The 17,012-nt window shown below is 42.0% G+C and overlaps 1 protein-coding gene across 1 annotated transcript in view; it reads left to right on the top strand.

The window, feature by feature from the left end:
* Pgm5 (phosphoglucomutase 5) overlaps positions 1-17,012 on the top strand; it is a 180,802-nt gene that overhangs the window by 94,590 nt on the left and 69,200 nt on the right. Inside the window, exon 7 of the mRNA XM_031389981.1 lies at positions 11,560-11,675. Coding sequence (XP_031245841.1) covers positions 11,560-11,675 — 116 coding nt within the window. The remainder of the gene's footprint in view (positions 1-11,559; positions 11,676-17,012) is intronic.

Raw genomic sequence — 17,012 nt, 5'->3', positions numbered from 1 at the left:
GGGAGGAGGATGAGGAGGAGAGGGAGGAGGAGAAGGAGGATGGAGAGAAGGGGGAGGAGGAGGAGGAGAATCCAAGGTCTCAATAAGGACGTGGCCCTAGTGACCCAGCTTCCTTCTATCAGGGCCATCTCTTAAAGACTCCACCACTTCCAAGCAGGGTGTGAGCCTCAGGCCAAGCCTGCAATGCATAGGCCTGTTGAGGCGCCGGCATTGAAGCTGTAATAAAGGAGTCAGAAGGCACCGTCTAGGCTCCAGTTCTGGCCTGCTGGAGTAGTGATGTGTCATTTCCTTTGCCCCTCCAGGAATGGGATCTTGACTGGAAGGGAGCTATTTGTCCCCATACATAGTTGTTTTCAAAGACAGGGTCCCTGATGTTTCTGCATGCCTTTCCACCTGACTTTTGCTTCCTTCCACCAATAGGCTGGCTTGCTTACTTGCAGTAGGTTCTTGAAGGAAAATCTCCCTGTTCTTGTCCTATTCTGACATTCTCCATAAGTTCCCAGTAGGCTCCACGTGGAATGGGATTTCCCAGATACAAACTCTCCTGCTAGCTCTCAAGAATGATGGGACAGTTGAGTGGCCTTATTTTCCTAGGAGCATCTGCTTCTCCCATTAACCTCAAGAACTCTGTATTCTCGCCAACCTATTTTGGTTCTTGTCTCTTGACAGCTAGGCCCACTGAGAGGATCTGTCTCAGCTGTAGCTGGCACAGTCAGCTGGATTTCCAACCTTCTCCCTCACCCTACCTTACTGCCTTGGGGTCTCACCTTAGGGCTAGACTGCCCAGGTCATTCAGACACTAGAGAGCTTTGCTGGTCACTTGTGTTGGTCATGGTATCTGTACTGGTAGGCCCATATTGTCTGCTTTCTCCGCTGAGCTCAGAGTTTCTTGCAGTTTAGGATGAGAGGTTGGGCTCTCTGCTTTCTGGAGTTTCCTTCAACCTTTTCTCTTTGGAAAAAGCAAATTGCTTATGATCCCCAAGGTGAAGGAACAGGGTTTGACATGTTCTTTCTTCTTGATCTTCACAAGCGTTCAGTGGGAGTTAAATCCTTTTGAACCACACTGGTGTCATATTCACATAAAGGATGGATTCTGGGTTCATTTGAGCCAGTGTTTTCCAACATGTGCTGAGTCAAACTGTCAGCTCCGTAGGGTGCTCTGTGAGAAGTACATGCTGTTCTTCTAAGCGCTGCAGTGAGGCGAGTACTTGGTTCCTGTTCTGTATGGGGAGAGAGGCTTCACCAGATGTCTGGGCTATTTCACACTGAACCACAGCACTGGCCAACCACAGCAATGTAGGTAAACCGACAGACACACTCACTGTACACCACAGCAGTGAGAATGTTAACATTTGCCGCTGAACTCTGTGACATTTTGGAGATTTGCTTAGATATATTCTCGGCTTCTAGTCATCAGGTGTATCTGCGCATGCTTGCGTTCTAAGGGGTTCAGGAATGTGAATCTTGTTTTATATCCGTGGCTGTGTTCTGATGGCTCCTGTGACGTCTGCATGAAGTGAACAAATGACTTTTCCAGCCAGAGCAGTTGCCTTCCGAGGCCATCCAGAAGTTGGGGGAGGGGATCAGATAGGTTCCTAGGTGGGCTTGCAGGGCAACAAAAGAAGAGACTGGCTAGATCAAGCAGGAAAATGAGAAAACAGAGAGTCAGCAGTGGAGAGAGCTTGTCCCCAGGGATACACAGGGTATTTCCAGGTTCTCGGCCTCTTCTTCAAGAAACTGAAATAAACTTGCCAAGTACCAAGGAAGCTATTTTAAAGTGAAGCGATATTGAGGAACAGAAAGAAATATGCTATGAAGAACAATAGTTGGCCACATGGATCTAGCAACCTGTTAGCGACCTAGGACCCTGGAGTACTGGAGAGCCTTGCTCATTGTTCAGAGCTTCCTTCTATAGACTTCAAGAGAAGTAGAGACATGGCACAGATTCTTTATTTATTTGTGTGTGTGTGTGTGTGTGTGTGTGTGTGTGTGTGTGTGTCTGTACAACTTGGAGGATTCAGTTCTTTCCTTCTACATGTGGGACCTGGAAACTGAACTTGGATCTTTAGGCTTGGTCTTTATGAGCCACTAAGCCATCTGGCTGGCTAATTCTCTGTTTTGAAATTTTTAAATGATGTAAGCCTTTGTGTACTGTACATTTTTCATCCCATGATGCATCTAATTCTAATCATATTTATTCTCATTCATGTATAGGCATAAGATGGTAAATAGGTTTTTTTTTCCCACTAAAAGATTACTCAGAGGACACAATTTGCCTTTCTGAGCATGCACTCCAGATCAGTCAAGGCTGGATTGCTTCCTAACATTCATGGATATGTTCTGAAATATATTTGAATAGAAACTGTTCATGAAAGAGGAAACTTTGATGATTGTTAAGGGGGAATAGAAACTCATTCCACTGGTCAGAGAAAAATAGGTATGAAACTGAAAGCAGGTGGGGGTCCTACACTGCTAACGGGTTGCTGGATGAATGGTTCAGAGAGTTTGTGTAAACAGTCCATATTGTAAGGGTCTCAGGCTGCTATATACATTATCAAATGAGAGGGTATATGCATAACACAAACCAAGCAGAGTCCTAGGTTCTTTCTGTCTATGCTAGTATCTTCCATTTGCCCAAGTCTCTTTCTTCCAGTCCTCTGGCCTGAAGGCTAGCATGTATGTACTATCTATAAACTCTTCTTTTCTCTCGATTTCAGTTAAGGTTGGCTAAGTGGGAACACTGCAGATGTCTGGCAGAAGAGAATGTGGTCAGACATTTATTTTTCTCCCTACAGGTTTCTATCCACTGGAAACATGCCTTTCTGAAAGTCCTGGCCTGTGTCAGGCATAGCCTTTAGATTCTAGTTGTAACTCTTTGGGCAAGAGGCTGTATCTTTTCTGGTACCTGCCCAGGGGGCCTGTGGACTTTCTCCTGTACTCTTCCTTTTCACTTTGTATACTGTGTAAACAGTTCTTGAAGTGTATCATCTCTTCTTCTTGGGACCTTCACTAAGACAAAGGATAAATGACATGTGCAAGAATCTGAAGCTGCAGGATTGATGGAGGCCCCATCAGAAAAGCATTTTGCTACATCAGAGGTTGGAATCCACAGAGGTGGAGGCAAAGGTGTTCATCATATTACTGTTGGTTTCGGAGTCCAGGGCTTGCCGGGAATCCTTCCACTTGATTCTCTCTGAGTGAGGGGATGGCTTGCTATTCTACTTTGTAGGTAGAAAAGCTGAGTTTACTGATGCAACTATTTTAGCAAAGTTCACAAAACCTGGAAGGACTGGAATTGGAAGAGGACTAGGGGTCCTTCCCATCCATGCCAAGGCATTTGGTTATGACTGAGCAGGCAGTGAATGCTTGGCTGCTTTTTCACACAGCAGTAACTTTTAATGTCCAACTCTAATCCCCCCATACACAAAGTCATTGGCTCTTCCATCTGTTTTTTTTCCTTAGAACTCTGACTCATTAGACAAAATCTTTTTTAAAGATAACATTAGAGCAAAATTAATGTGGGCTGACCTTTCCTGATACTTGCTGGCAAAATTAAACCCAATCCCAAGGGACAGAAGAAACCAGGGAAGGTAAGCAGAGTCTCAAACAATCCCTTGATTGGAGAGGGTTGCCTGGTAACTTGGTCTGGCTTTGCCTTAGGGTTTTACTGCTGTGACCAAGATACCATGACCAAGGCAACTCTTATAAGGACAACATTTAATTGGGGTTGGTTTACAGGTTCAGAAGTTCAGTCCAGTATCATCAAGGTGAGAACATGGCAATATCCAGGCAGAGCTGAGCATTCTACATCTTCGTTGGAAGGCTGCTAGCAGAATCCTGGCTTCCAGGCAGCTAGGATGAGGGTCTTAAAGTCCACACCCATAGTGGCACACTTACTCCAACAAGGCCACACCTTCTAATAGTGCCACTTCTGGGCCGAGCATATACAAGCTATCACAGGCTTCAAGAGAAATGGCAGCTTGAGTCACCTGGTAAAACACAGATCAGAATAATTTCATGGGATGAGCAGTTAGGAAGGGTTGTTCAGTTCGTGGCCTTCTGGGTTCAGCAGGCAGTAGGCTTCCATTCCTAGAGGGACCTTCAGGGACCCTGAAGGTCTGCCTATGGCCCTGAGCAGGGCACTAACTCATGGACATTGGAAAGTCTGGGCCCTTAAGAATTTTCACTCTTCCTGTCTAAGGAGCAAGATCCTCCAGCTGAACATGAGCCTCAGTTAGGAATCAGATATAGACCAGGAACATTTCTTTCATGAGGTCACTGGGCTGATTAGCAGGAGGAAGGGAGGGAATTAGTTGTTTCTAATACAAGTACACAGGAAAAAAAAAAAACAATAACAAAATTTTTGATTTAAAGTAGGAAGGGGCTTGAGTTTTATCCATGCAAGAGAAAGACACAAAATCTCTCAAGATACACCCAAGCTAATTAGTTACAGCCGACCACATTCTAGCATGCTTGGACTTGCTTGCTGGCCCAAAAGGCACAGCTGTGGGACAGGTAGATCTTTCAAGTTCCTGTGTGTGGCCATGGTGGCACTGGGAGATCCTGGCTGCTTCACTTAGCCAGATGATGTTCAGCTAGATAGTGTTGGATCTCTTTCTGTAGCTGAACTTTAAAAAAAAAAAATGATTCTTCAGAGTTGCAAATATCTGAAAGCCATGATTAGAGAGTAGGGATGCTATCTTGGCTCTCTGCTCGGACTGTTGAAGGGAGTCAGTAGATGAGAGATAAAGTCTTCAATGATGCTAAGACACAGACTATACAATTTCTTTTCAGAACCCCTCTGCCTTCTGGACTTTCGTACTCTTGAGTCACTCCGTCTATGTGCTGTGGCATGTATAAACTCCAGTTTGTCGAGTTCCTGCTGGATGAATGGATAACAAGGTTGCTTCTGACTTGGCTTTACTTCTCTCGAAGGATGGTGCTGGGCTAGATGCCTTTGAGCATGCATTTATGTTTCTTTAGAGAGTCACTCAGTGGTGGGCTTGCTGGATAATAGAACATGATCAATTCTGTTAAAAACTCTCAAACAGTTGTATAATCCTGCTGGTAGTGTTTGGGGTTCTGCTTTCCCATGAATTTCACCACTTGGTCTCTCTCTCTCTCTCTCTCTCTCTCTCTCTCTCTCTCTCTCTCTCTCTCTCTCTTTACCTCATCTTCCCCTTTCTCCCTCTCTCTCTTTCCCTCCCCTTCCCTTCCCCTTTCCTCTTTTTTTGCTGGTTTCGTGAGTGTGAAATGTTATCTGACCATGGTCCTATGATTTCCTGTATGTTTTCAGATTGGCCAATCCTTCTTTTTCCTGTGAACTGCGCAGGCTGTTCATGGATTTACGGTATTTTAGTGAGTTGATGAATCTTCAGCATGAATTGCAAGTGTCTTCTAAATCTATGGCCCATCCTCTTCTCATGTGCCTTTGGCAGAAAGGAAAAGTTTTGTAATTTTAATTACACATTTAATTATCACATTTCCTTTCTGTTTAAGTAGACACATACTCTCCACCTGGTTCCCTATATGTCTCACAAGTGAGATTCGTTCCCAACCATCCATGGAGGTAAATTACAAATGCTGTTCTATCAGATTCTGCCTTAAATTGTTGAGTTTAGGTAAGAACCCAGGTTCAAGGCACATGGGAGACAGATCCTGAGGTCTCTGTGGCCCTGCTGAAGCTGAGTCTGATAGGAAACATCAAAAGCTGGAGCAGATATTTGCTTTGGGAAAACTGAAGAGCCCAGGACATTTCAGTGGAGACTGCTCCTTCCCAGGATCACTCTGTTCTCACAGGGATGTGGTACAGCCTTATACAAATGCTAATTTTCTCTGCTGTCTGTACTGTGAGCATCTGTGTAAAAATCTCTTTGTATTCACTTTACCCAGCGCCAAGGTGTCTCTTCTTTCCCATGTCTTCTTCTCTCTTACAGTGTAGACTTCACAGACCTCTAGGGTACTATTTAGGAAAAGATGCTAATAGAATCCAGAGGAGGAAAAAAAAATCAACTTTTCTACAAACCCAGGAGGTGTTGTTGTACTGAAATGTCTTCTCTCCTGGGCTGGAGCTATCTTGTTAGCTCTCAAGAGGCAAATGAGCTGATCCTAAGTCTCCTGACTTAAATATGCTTTTTAAATAGCTTCAATCAGAGGTCCCTGGAAGTCAGAGAACACAAAGCAAAATGAAAGCCAAATAACATGATTTATTTTCCTCTCTTCTTAGTCTACTTTCACAAGAGTCAGAAGGACATGCGGCAGTTGTTCTTTTGGCCACTTCTTGCTTAGCTGGAGAACTCAGAGCTTACATTCTCTTAGTTTCAGCTTGTAGGCAATTTTTAAAAATTATTATTTAAAGACAATAAGAACCAGGTGGTTACACCAATGTGCTCAAGCACCGGGGCTGTTAATATGAATTTAGTTTCCCACACAGAGGCATCCTGACCTCTTACTGGTCAAAAGAAAATAAACCCTTGGTTGTTTGAATTCTGCATACTTAGTTTCTTGGATCGTGGGTCAGTTTTCTAAAGCCAAGATGATTATTATTATTATTATTATTATTATTATTATTATTATTACTTTCAAGGATCTTCAGAAATCTGCCTGCTTCATGTTGCTGGACACTTTATAATGTGACAGGGAGGGATCCTCTCCTGTGCCCCACAGCACAGACATAAAATGAGTATGCAGAAGTGTCAAGAGGAAGCACAAAAGGTTCCGGGGCTGGGAATTCCCCATTGCTAGATAGCTGGTCAACATCTACAAGTCAGAGGAACAAGAGACATGCTGTTATCTTAATCTGTGCCTTTTAAACATTCTGGGGGCGGGAGGGGGAGGATAAATCTGCTTCCTTTGGATTAACAAAGATCTCACACTGAGGAGAGAGATAATGTTTGTAACTCCAGAGGCCTTTCAGTAGTTGGGAGAGTATTTCCATTTGTGGGGTGCTATTTCATCTGATCCTCACAGCTTGACTGATAAGGCAGGTGGCAAGCATTATTTCCCTTTTGAGGTTTAGATGATGCGGAGGTGCCAAGGGCCCCAGGTCGCACAACACTGTTTGCATATGATTGGAACAATTGTTTGCAGTTTAATGGGACAGCTCAATGTTTGGGGTTTATTTTCCTTGAGAGTGAATTGGCCCATCAGTCTTGGTTTAAGAGTAGATTTAAGATTGGGATTAGAAGGCTTTGGAGGACAGCTCCGTGCTCAAGTTCTTGTCTACTGTGTTCAAGGTTTATCACTGGAAGAAAAGAAGAAGAAGGTAGGAGTGATTGCTATCAGAAAAACCAGGTTTAGATGAACTCAGCCTCATTCACATTTACAGTTTGGAAAGGCTTCCTTTAAAAAGGATTTTAAAGTACAATTTCATAAAAGCCTTTTGCTACACAGCAGAGCCAGACAGCAGAGCCAGACATCAAAGGGATCTGGGAATGAGTACATTCATGTAATGATGCCAAAAACCTAACTTGAAGACGTGTGTTACATGCCCACCTGGACATCAACAGCAGATGGGAGGCTTGCTGGCTTGCATATGAAAATGTTGCTGATTCAAACATGCATTTAACCTTACATACGCCAAAGGGGTTTTTCATACAAATAAACTTTTAAAAAGTTAAGTAATCACCCCTACCAAAGGATCCTACTCTTTGAAGTAAGGCTGGCTGGCTTCAAATTTCTGGCCTTCCTCTTTTAGTCTCCCGAGTGCCATGCCATCTGCATCCCTCCATGATGAGTTTCCATTTCATCTTCAGCCTTGGCAGTTCTGTTCTTTTCCTCTAGGATTGCGGGTAGTAATAGGTCACTGTGGTTTTAGTATGCCATTCCAAGTGGTTTTTATACGCTACTTGGGGGTCCTTTGAATATCATCTCCATATAAAGTGTGTACCTTTTACATCTTGTTTTCCTTTTCTTTGAGGACTTTTAATTTTTAAAAATGACTCATAGGAATTCAAATTATGGAAAGCTCCTGAGAACTTCGTTGGATATGTGTGATGCAGATACCTTCTCCTAGACTTTGAAGATGAAGACTTTGAAAGGAGGGCCAAGAATTCAGAACATAGAATACGTTCCCTTTGGTTCTTAAGAAAGGTGATATTTAGATATAGGTAAAGGGACCCAGATCTTGCCACCTTTAAATCTGTTACATCATTCTTGCAGCAGGATTATAAAATCAACTGTGTGTGTGTGAGAGGCTTCGAGCCCTTCCTAAAGCCATGTTGAAACCTAATCCCCTCCAGAGCCCAGGTGTTGAGAGGCAAGAGGATAAGGAAGTGGGGCTTGGAAGAAATGATGGGGCCGGCCAGGATCCTTCCTTGTTAATGAATTTACAACCCTTCGGAAACATGCATACTTCATGAGCAGGTGGCAAGATAGCTTTCCCATATTTTGCTTTGTGAGGACATAGCAGGAAGTTCCTCACCAGGCCAAATGTAGGCACTGTACTCTTGGACATGCCCACTCTCCAGAGCTCAAATAACTTTCTGTTCTCTCTAAATCGCCCACTCTGCATTCTATTTTACTATGACAAAATGTAACCCAGACAGACTTTCAGATGACAGATCACTTAAGATAGATCTTGACAGAGATTAGAAACAGACAGTTAATCTGAGTTAAATGAATGGCACAGAAGGATTAAGCACTATACAATAATAGCAAAAGGCAGGAGCATCTCTGGAGAATAGAGAAGACGAGCTCAGGTCCTGAGGAACACAGAATACAAGCAGGAGTGTGGGAGAAGCTGTGAGGCGGAGACTGTGTCCATCCGCAAACCCTGGCTGAGGAGAAGCCTTAATGCAGCATGTTCTGTTAGCTACCAGGGTTCATTCTGCCTGGTAGAAGACTTGGAGCCTCGGCAGTCTTCTTATTCTTTGCTTCCTTGGGCAGAGCTTTCTTCCTTAGACAGAGTTTGCTCCCAGCATATGGGGGCAGTGGTCAGGGAGAGGCAGCATGAGCAGCTTCATTTTCAGCTTTTGTGATAAGGGCTTGTAGTCATAAGGGGCTTCCTGCCAACAGGTCTAAGGCATGCTGTCTGTGGAGTGCTATGCTTGGGATGAGTCCCAAGTTCAGGGTAGGGGGTAGGGATGGGAATTCCTTTCTGACCCCAGGACACAATCAATTTATGCTCCGGGTCCTAGAATTTAATTACCCATCTTGTCTCAGTTTGCATAGCTACAACTGTGGCTCATTCTTTCAGAAGTATCTGCTTCTTTACAATCCAGCGGCAGCCACAGCCTGGTGCCCTCCACCCCCCGACAGTGATTAATTGGGAAGGGTGGGAACTGGGGAAATCCTTTCCCCTCCCTTCAGTCCCACCAACTTGGCTTTGAACCCACAAGAGTATTTTGAACAAAGATCATGTGTCTTTGTGCCTGCTCCCTTCTCTCTCACTCTTAGCTCTTCCCTGTGTTGTACATTCTCTTTGGCACTCCAGTGTGTTTATACTTGTTAGGTTCATTGTCACCTCTGTTTTCCTATGTTCTCCTTTAGGCTTCTGTGTGATTTATTTCTCCTTTGAGCATTTGACCATGAAATTAGCAGCCTTTTGTTCCAAGGTTTGTGGAGAGACTCTTCCATTGTTCCTTTCAGGATGTGATGTGATTATATATTTTTCTTAAAGTGAAAAGAAGATAAGCTGGATCCTTAGAGTTGAATGAGCATCTAAGTGTTACAGAACAGTAGCACATAGATTCTTTTGTTCGGGGCTTCATTTTTTTTGTCTGTATGTTGGCGAGATACATCCAGGGTGTTGGATAACACAATGGTTTGTTTAATGGCCTTTCTGTATTCACATTAGTAAGCTTTTCATTATCATGACCAAATTCCTGAGAAAGTAACTTGGAATAGGAAAATATTTACTTTAGGTCAAAGTTTTAAAAGTTTCAGTTCAAGTTGTCTAGAGCCACTTTTGGGGCCTGAGATAAAGCAGAATATTGTGACAGCAGAAATATGTGGTAGTGGCCACCATGATGGCCAGGAAGCAGGCTAATGATGTGGCTCCCAAAAGCCTGAGCCACGTGACCTTCTTCCTCCACCCAGGATTCATATTGCACAGTTCTGTTACCTCTAAACTGTCTACTCAAAATATGAATCCATCAGTGCATTTCATCATGACCAGTGTGACCTCTTCATCTCTGGAGACACCTTCACCTGCCCAAAGGCATGCTTCCTTAATCTTCTAGGTGTCTCCGAATCCAATCAAGTTGACAACTAACATTAGCTATCTCAATCTCATAAGTTATCCGTCCACTCCCCTAGGACATTTATTTATATTGTTCCCATTATTGTAGATGCTAATTGATCAGTCTTGTCAAATCTGGGTTGTACTCTATTGAGTAACACCACACCCTGGGGGCTCCATGGCAATGGTTCTAAAAGAAATTTGCTCATAGGAAGTTTGTTCCTTTCTACCTTGAAGATTAAAATTGCATCCACAATCAACACTATGTCTATTGGGTTTCTACTACTATAACAAAATACCTGTGGTAGTCAACTTAGAATGAAGACAGGTTTATTTCAGTTTTAGAGGCTTCGTTCCGTAGTTACTGGACTATGTTGCCTTTGGGACTATAGTGATGCAGCCTATACTCATGGGAACACATGGTTCAGAAATTGATCACCTCATGAGAAGTCAAAAAGAGAGACAGAGGATGAAGTCAACATCCAGAAGTCCATTTGAGGGTGTCTCCCCAATGACCCCAAACCTCCCACTGAGTGTTACTTAATGTTTTCACAATGTTTAATAGTACTGAGCTGATGACCAAACTGTAACATGTAGACGTTTAGGGAACATATCATAGGGAATATATCTAAACTATAGCCAAGGGGCAGTGAGGAAAGAGATCAGACAGAGAGATATCTGACTATTGAAGACACACAAAAGGCCTCAGCCAACACCCAAGAAGTCCTGAAATGGCTTCACAGAGTTGTCCCAAAATGAAGAAGAATGATAGACCTTTGACTATTCCACACAGGCCAGTCGCTAATTGGGCTGACCTAAGAGTGGCCCTTTGACTTTGATTACAGCCACAAAATGTCTAGCAGTATGTGTGTGTGTGTGTGTGTGTGTGTGTGTATGTGCATACATTGTGTGTGCATGTGCACAGTATAGGTTTATCATGTGACCATGAGCAGTGAACCATAGTGTGTACTATGTATCATTTCTAGAGTTGAATTACTGTTTCATAGGGTACAGGCAGATTCATACTGAGTAAATGTTGTCAAACAACTCCTAAATGTCTGTGTGCAAATGCTGTCTTAATTTAGATTCCCTTGACTTAAGCAGGCTCTTGGCGAAAAGACAAAGAACATTTATGGGTACATTGATATTAGAACAGTTCATACATTGGCTTTGTATATATTGTATTATAGAGAAAACAAAGTTGAGAGAACTGAGATATTCTACTTACTTTCTAACACACAGCTTAGAAACTGTCACAGCTATTCAAGTCATTCTGAACTGTAGTTAGGAAACAAGCAGATCATAGGAATTCCTAGTGAGCTGAGGAAATAAAGAAATCAGGCATGTGAATTGATAGTTACCTAAATTTCATTTTTCAGAGTGGCTAAATCAATGAAGGTCCCTGTGTATGAGACCCCTGCTGGATGGAGATTCTTCTCAAATTTGATGGACTCCGGACGATGCTCTCTGTGTGGAGAGGAGAGCTTTGGCACTGGTAGGCTCGGCTGGGCTGATGTTACTGGTGAGGGTGGCTGAAATTCCGCAAACCCATGGGAGACTTATAAACAATCCTCCTGTGCATCAAAGGCTGAAGGAAGAAATACTTAGAGGCCAAAAAAATAAAAACTAAAAAAACAGGGAAATCCAGCGGAATGCATGAGGAGACACATTCACCTCCTTTGGGTATTTTAAAGTTATCCCTTTCTTTAAAAAGAAGTTCATTTGAAAATGCTAAACATAGAATATCTATTAGTCACACACCACTCAATTTCAAGGGTCTGTCTTTATTACTACTTGATTATTATTTGATAATTTTATTTTACAGTTCTCAGGACTGAACTTTATCAGACCTTTAAAATTTTACTTGAGATGGGGTCTCACTATACAAATCAGCTTTGAACATGTATTCTTGGCCTCCAGAGTCGCTAGGATTATAGGTGTGCTTCAATATGTTTCTCGCTGCTTTTTTTTAATTTTGTTTTTCAAGAGAGGGCTTCTATGTGTTGCCCTGGCTGTCCTGAGACTAGCTCTGTAGACTCTCAGAACTCTGTAGAACTTTTCATCTTCCTACCATTAACTTTTGAATGTTTGGCAAGTCCCTCTCTCTCTCTCTTTTTAAAATTAATCATCAACATGGATTTCTTTGCTTTCTCCACAAAATAAGTTGCCTTTCCTAATTATTAAAAAGCAACATTTCCCTGCCCCCACAAAACTCATCTTGTTATATTGAATATTTTAGTGGGAATTTTCAAACATAAAACCTCATTGGAAACAGCATATAACTATGGTGCCATTGTCACAGTTTAATGTTTAAAATTTCTTCTTTTAGTGACTTAAGAGGTTACTCTGTTGCTTTGCATATTTCTATGAATTCTGTTATAATTTGTATCTTTATTCTCCTACATACAGTCCTGTACCTCTGGCTACCTTCATTTAATTTTTTTTTTTAAATTTTCAATCTTTATATTTATCGATTCTTTCCTTTTTTTCCCAATGTGACGATATGTTTATTGAAGGAACTCTGATGTTGTAAGATGTCTTGTTTTTGGAGCTAGAGCCTCACTATGCAATTCAAGTTGTCCTTGAACTTTCAATCTTTCTGGTTCTGCCTCTCAAGTATTATGATGGTCAGCGTGTGCCAGCATCTCTGACTTTGCCTTTTATTCCTATAGTTTATCCTTATTTTTAAAATAGTTTCCATATCCCCGGGATAAGTGCCTATCTATATAAGTTGTTGATCTTCCGTTAGATTTGACTGACAGCAGGGCCATCTCTGACTCTAGTTCTGTTGATTGCTTTACCACTTGACAGTTATTTGTTTTTTCTTTCTCTTTGTGGATCTCATAATTTTTAATTCAAAGTATGTGGATAAAAATGGCACATATGTGGGCAAACAGTACCTGAGTCCAGAATACGGCAGAGCTCTTCCCTCAGGCCAGTTAGTACAAAAGGTTAAGTTCTATAAACTTTAGTGTACTGTAGGCCTGAAACTCTAGAGGTAGGACCCTTTACTGTGGAGGGTGAGAAGCTGAAGGGAGTTTGCTTGTGTTTCTTGTTTGCTTGCTTCTTTATTTTAAATGTTCCGTGTTCATTCTCAGCATGCAGCAGTCACTGCATGCCTGAGACTCAAGCAGTGCTCTCTCAGCACACAGTGCTGTTTGCGTAGCATTGATGTGTGAGTTATGAGTCCAAGAAGGCTTATTGCTCTCCCCATAGGAGGAGATGTATCTTTACCCTTGTCCCTCATACAGCACTGATAACTCTTCACCTGGACACTTAGGGTGAGGAGTGAGGTTTTCAACCGGTATCATATGAGAGAAGGAACAGGGCTTGATGCAGCCCATCCTACGTGTTTATACCACTGTGCCTCCCTCTATATCCTGGGCCTTCTGAATCAATCCAAAAAGTCTGGAGCATGGAACTTGGAAGTGTTCCTCTTATGATCCAAGTGATTTTTAACCAACACCACAACCTACACTTGCTTTCTTCAGCATTTTGTAAACGCCCAGTGACTTCTGACATTTAGCAACTCCTTCTTTCCTCTTTCTCCTTCAAAGATGAGGCCAGTGTCCTGTCCTGTCTGTGCTGAATGGCTTGTTGCTATTTAGAATCCACAGTACCCTTTGCCTTGTGGTGGCAGATCTCTACGGAGTTCAGGAAAATTCTGTAGCTATCCTGGCCTTTTCTCAGTGGTGAGATTTTTTTCAAAGACTTTTCTTTTACAGACTTCTCTCTACACTCAGGGTGCAGAAGTAGAACTTCAAAGGCTCTTTCTTAATACATTCCTCTGCTATCTGTTTTAGTCCCCATTCAATAGCTTTCTCCTATTAGGAACCAGAAGATCTTAGAGTGTACCAGTTGATTCATTTCCTAAGTCTCTTTTAGCATCTGGGGAACTATTTGCAGGCATTCAGTCTCAGGGCTTTGCATGTGTTAGGCAAAGGCTGTGCCACTTTTTTTCCAAGTCAATCCCCATTTTTTCCAAGTCAATTAGTGCTTACCCAGAAGAGCACAGCTATTACTACTAATATTATTTTAGCACATTCTGTAATTAACTTTAGTGCTTTAGTTTCCAAAAACTATATATTATCATAGTTTTTTTTCCTGTTGCTCAGTCAAATATATAATTTTTTTTGTTTTTTTTGTTTTGTTTTTTATGTTTTTTGTTTGTTTGTTTTTGTTTTTTGTTTTTCGAGACAGGGTCTCTCTGAATAGCCCTGGCTGTCCTGGAACTCACTCTGTAGACCAGGCTGGCCTCGAACTCAGAAATCCGCCTGCCTCTGCCTCCCAAGTGCTGGGATTAAAGGCGTGCGTCACCACTGCCTGGCATTTTTTTGGCATTTTTCCCCTAGTACAGATACCTTTTGTTTTATATTAACTTATTACATAATTACCATGCTCGAAATTATAGTCGATAACAAGTAGTTTTTATAATTTAATATTTAGCAACTATTTTTATCAATAGTTTTTAATTTGTAACATTGCTATCATACTTTCGGTGATTTTTTTTTTCTATTCCTGTTTCACTTGTAGCTTCCTTAAGAATGGCTACTGGATTCACCAGGCACATCATTAGAACTTAGTGATGCACTAACATATCCTTTCCCCTCTTTATTTTGTAAACGTAATGAAAGCTACTGATCTCCCCATAGCAAACTCTACTTGACTTGCTAAGAATAAGTCCTATTTGGCAATGCTGAAACAAATGGCAGTAAAGCCGCTTTAAATGGTTAGATGGCAGTCTCCTAGGCCAAGTTCATAAAGAAACCTTTTTCTTGGGATAATTTCTTCTCTTGTCAAAATGAATTATACTCCAGTAGAATTACCGTTAACATCTCAGGAAGGCCAGCATGTTCTTTATTTCCTTGGACAGAAAGAGGCCATAGCAAACTTTCTCAAGTCTGACTGTCTGGACTCAAAATGGGTTGCTGACAGTTCTGCTTGGTAGAGCCATGGCTGTTGAGTCCTTCTCTGTGGATGCCTAACAAATAGAACTCTTCTCTTCTTCCTTTAGTGTTCTGTGTGCTTCCATCAGAGACCATGATATGAAAAAGATCAGAAATCTTATGCTATATATAGTAACATAATTCTGCTCAGTTGCTAGTAAAATAGTACAAATACAGCAACTGGGGTGGAAACTGTGGCATTTCAGTAATCCTGTCTCCTCTATTTTCATACACATTTACAGAATGCTTACAATGTACCTTGTGCTTTATAACTTCTTTATAATTAAGAGGATAAATTATTACATATATAAGCCATGCTGTACCTTTACGTGGTAGCTACTTTCTGTCTACTTGACATAAACCTAGAGCCATCTGGGAAGAGGAAACCTTAACTGAAGAATTGCTTTAATCATATTGGACTGTAGATATATCTGTGGAGCATTTTGTCAACTGCTAATTGATGTAGGAGGTCCCAGTCCACTGTGGGTGGTGCCATCCCTATGAAGGTGGGCCTAAGCTGTAGAAGAAAGGAGTTGAACAAATCAATAAGTAGTGCTTCTCTGCAGTCTCTGCTTTAGTTTCTGCCTCTAGGTTCCTGCCTTGAGTTTTTGCCCTGACTTCCCTCAGTGACAGATTATGACCTGGGGGTTGTAAGATGAAGGAATCCTATTCCTCTTAAGTTGATTTTCGGTCAGTATTTTATCACCACAATAGAAAGTCAACTAGGACAACTTATTAACACACATTTGAACTTAATAAACATTTATTAATTGTTTTCCGATTATAAAACATTACATTGGATGATCTGTTGAGTATGAAGTGGTGAAGACAGTATCCTTAAGGATTATAAGATGTCTACAAAAGCCTTTGCAGGCTAGAGAGAGGCATGTGTACTTTAGAAGATGAGATAAGGAGAAAATGCATTAGGCTAGAAGTTTGAAGCATGCTTTTTGAAAGAGATGGAAGGTGAGCTTGTTCTTGAAGAATGGGGAGGGTTTTTAAACATAGACATGAAAGACCAAGGCCCTGCGGATGGCATAACGTCAGAAAGCCAGTGGAGGTGGGAGAACAGGGACATGTTTTGTAAGTACACAATTTTCCACTCTTCTAGAGTTTTTTTTTCAAAGGTGGACCATGAGATTAATATACTATCATCCGTTGCTTTAAAGAATAAAAACTGGGAGAAAGTAATGCAGTTCAAATGTCGCTTGCCAACATTTCTGTGTATATGTAAGAACGCACATGCACACGCATTTTCTCTTGGTAAACTGCCCTTATTGTAGATCATGGTGAGAAAAGCTGAGAGCGTCTTTGGCAAGAACCACAAAACTTTCCATAAAAGGCAAGAGAGTAAATATTTTAGGCTTTACCAGCCATAACGCCTATGGGGTCTCTGTCGAAATTACTCTGCTCTGTGACTGTAGCTCAAAGCAGCCATAGATAATGAATAAACAAGTCCGCATGGCTGTCTTCTTATAAAGTGTTAGTCGTGGAAAGAAGCGTGAATCCTGAGTTTGCCCAAGGGCTGAGTTTGCCCAAGGGCTGAGTTTGCCCAAGGGCTGAGTTTGCCCATTTGCCACCCCTGAACATAGGGTCAGGTAGAGGAGAGAGTTTCAGGAGACAGGACTGGAAATATCATGAGAAAGGAGTGTCCGAAGCCTATATTGCCTCAGATGTGGAGTCCTAAGCAGATGCCTCTCAGCTAGCGAGCAGTGGGAGGCACATTCAGCAGCATGTGGGAAGGTCAGCCTGCAGATGCTTTCAGCAAGCTTTCCTTTGAGATGGCGATGCTGACTGCAACATGAAGGCTGGACTGGATGGGAATTTTAAAAGGCTTTTTGCTTTTGGAGTTGCCTGTCATTTTCCTTTCAAGAAACACAGGAGAT

The sequence above is a fragment of the Mastomys coucha genome, unplaced genomic scaffold (genome assembly GCF_008632895.1).
Source record: "Mastomys coucha isolate ucsf_1 unplaced genomic scaffold, UCSF_Mcou_1 pScaffold21, whole genome shotgun sequence".
NCBI lineage: Eukaryota > Metazoa > Chordata > Mammalia > Rodentia > Muridae > Mastomys > Mastomys coucha.
This window is presented reverse-complemented; position numbering and strand designations above follow the sequence as displayed.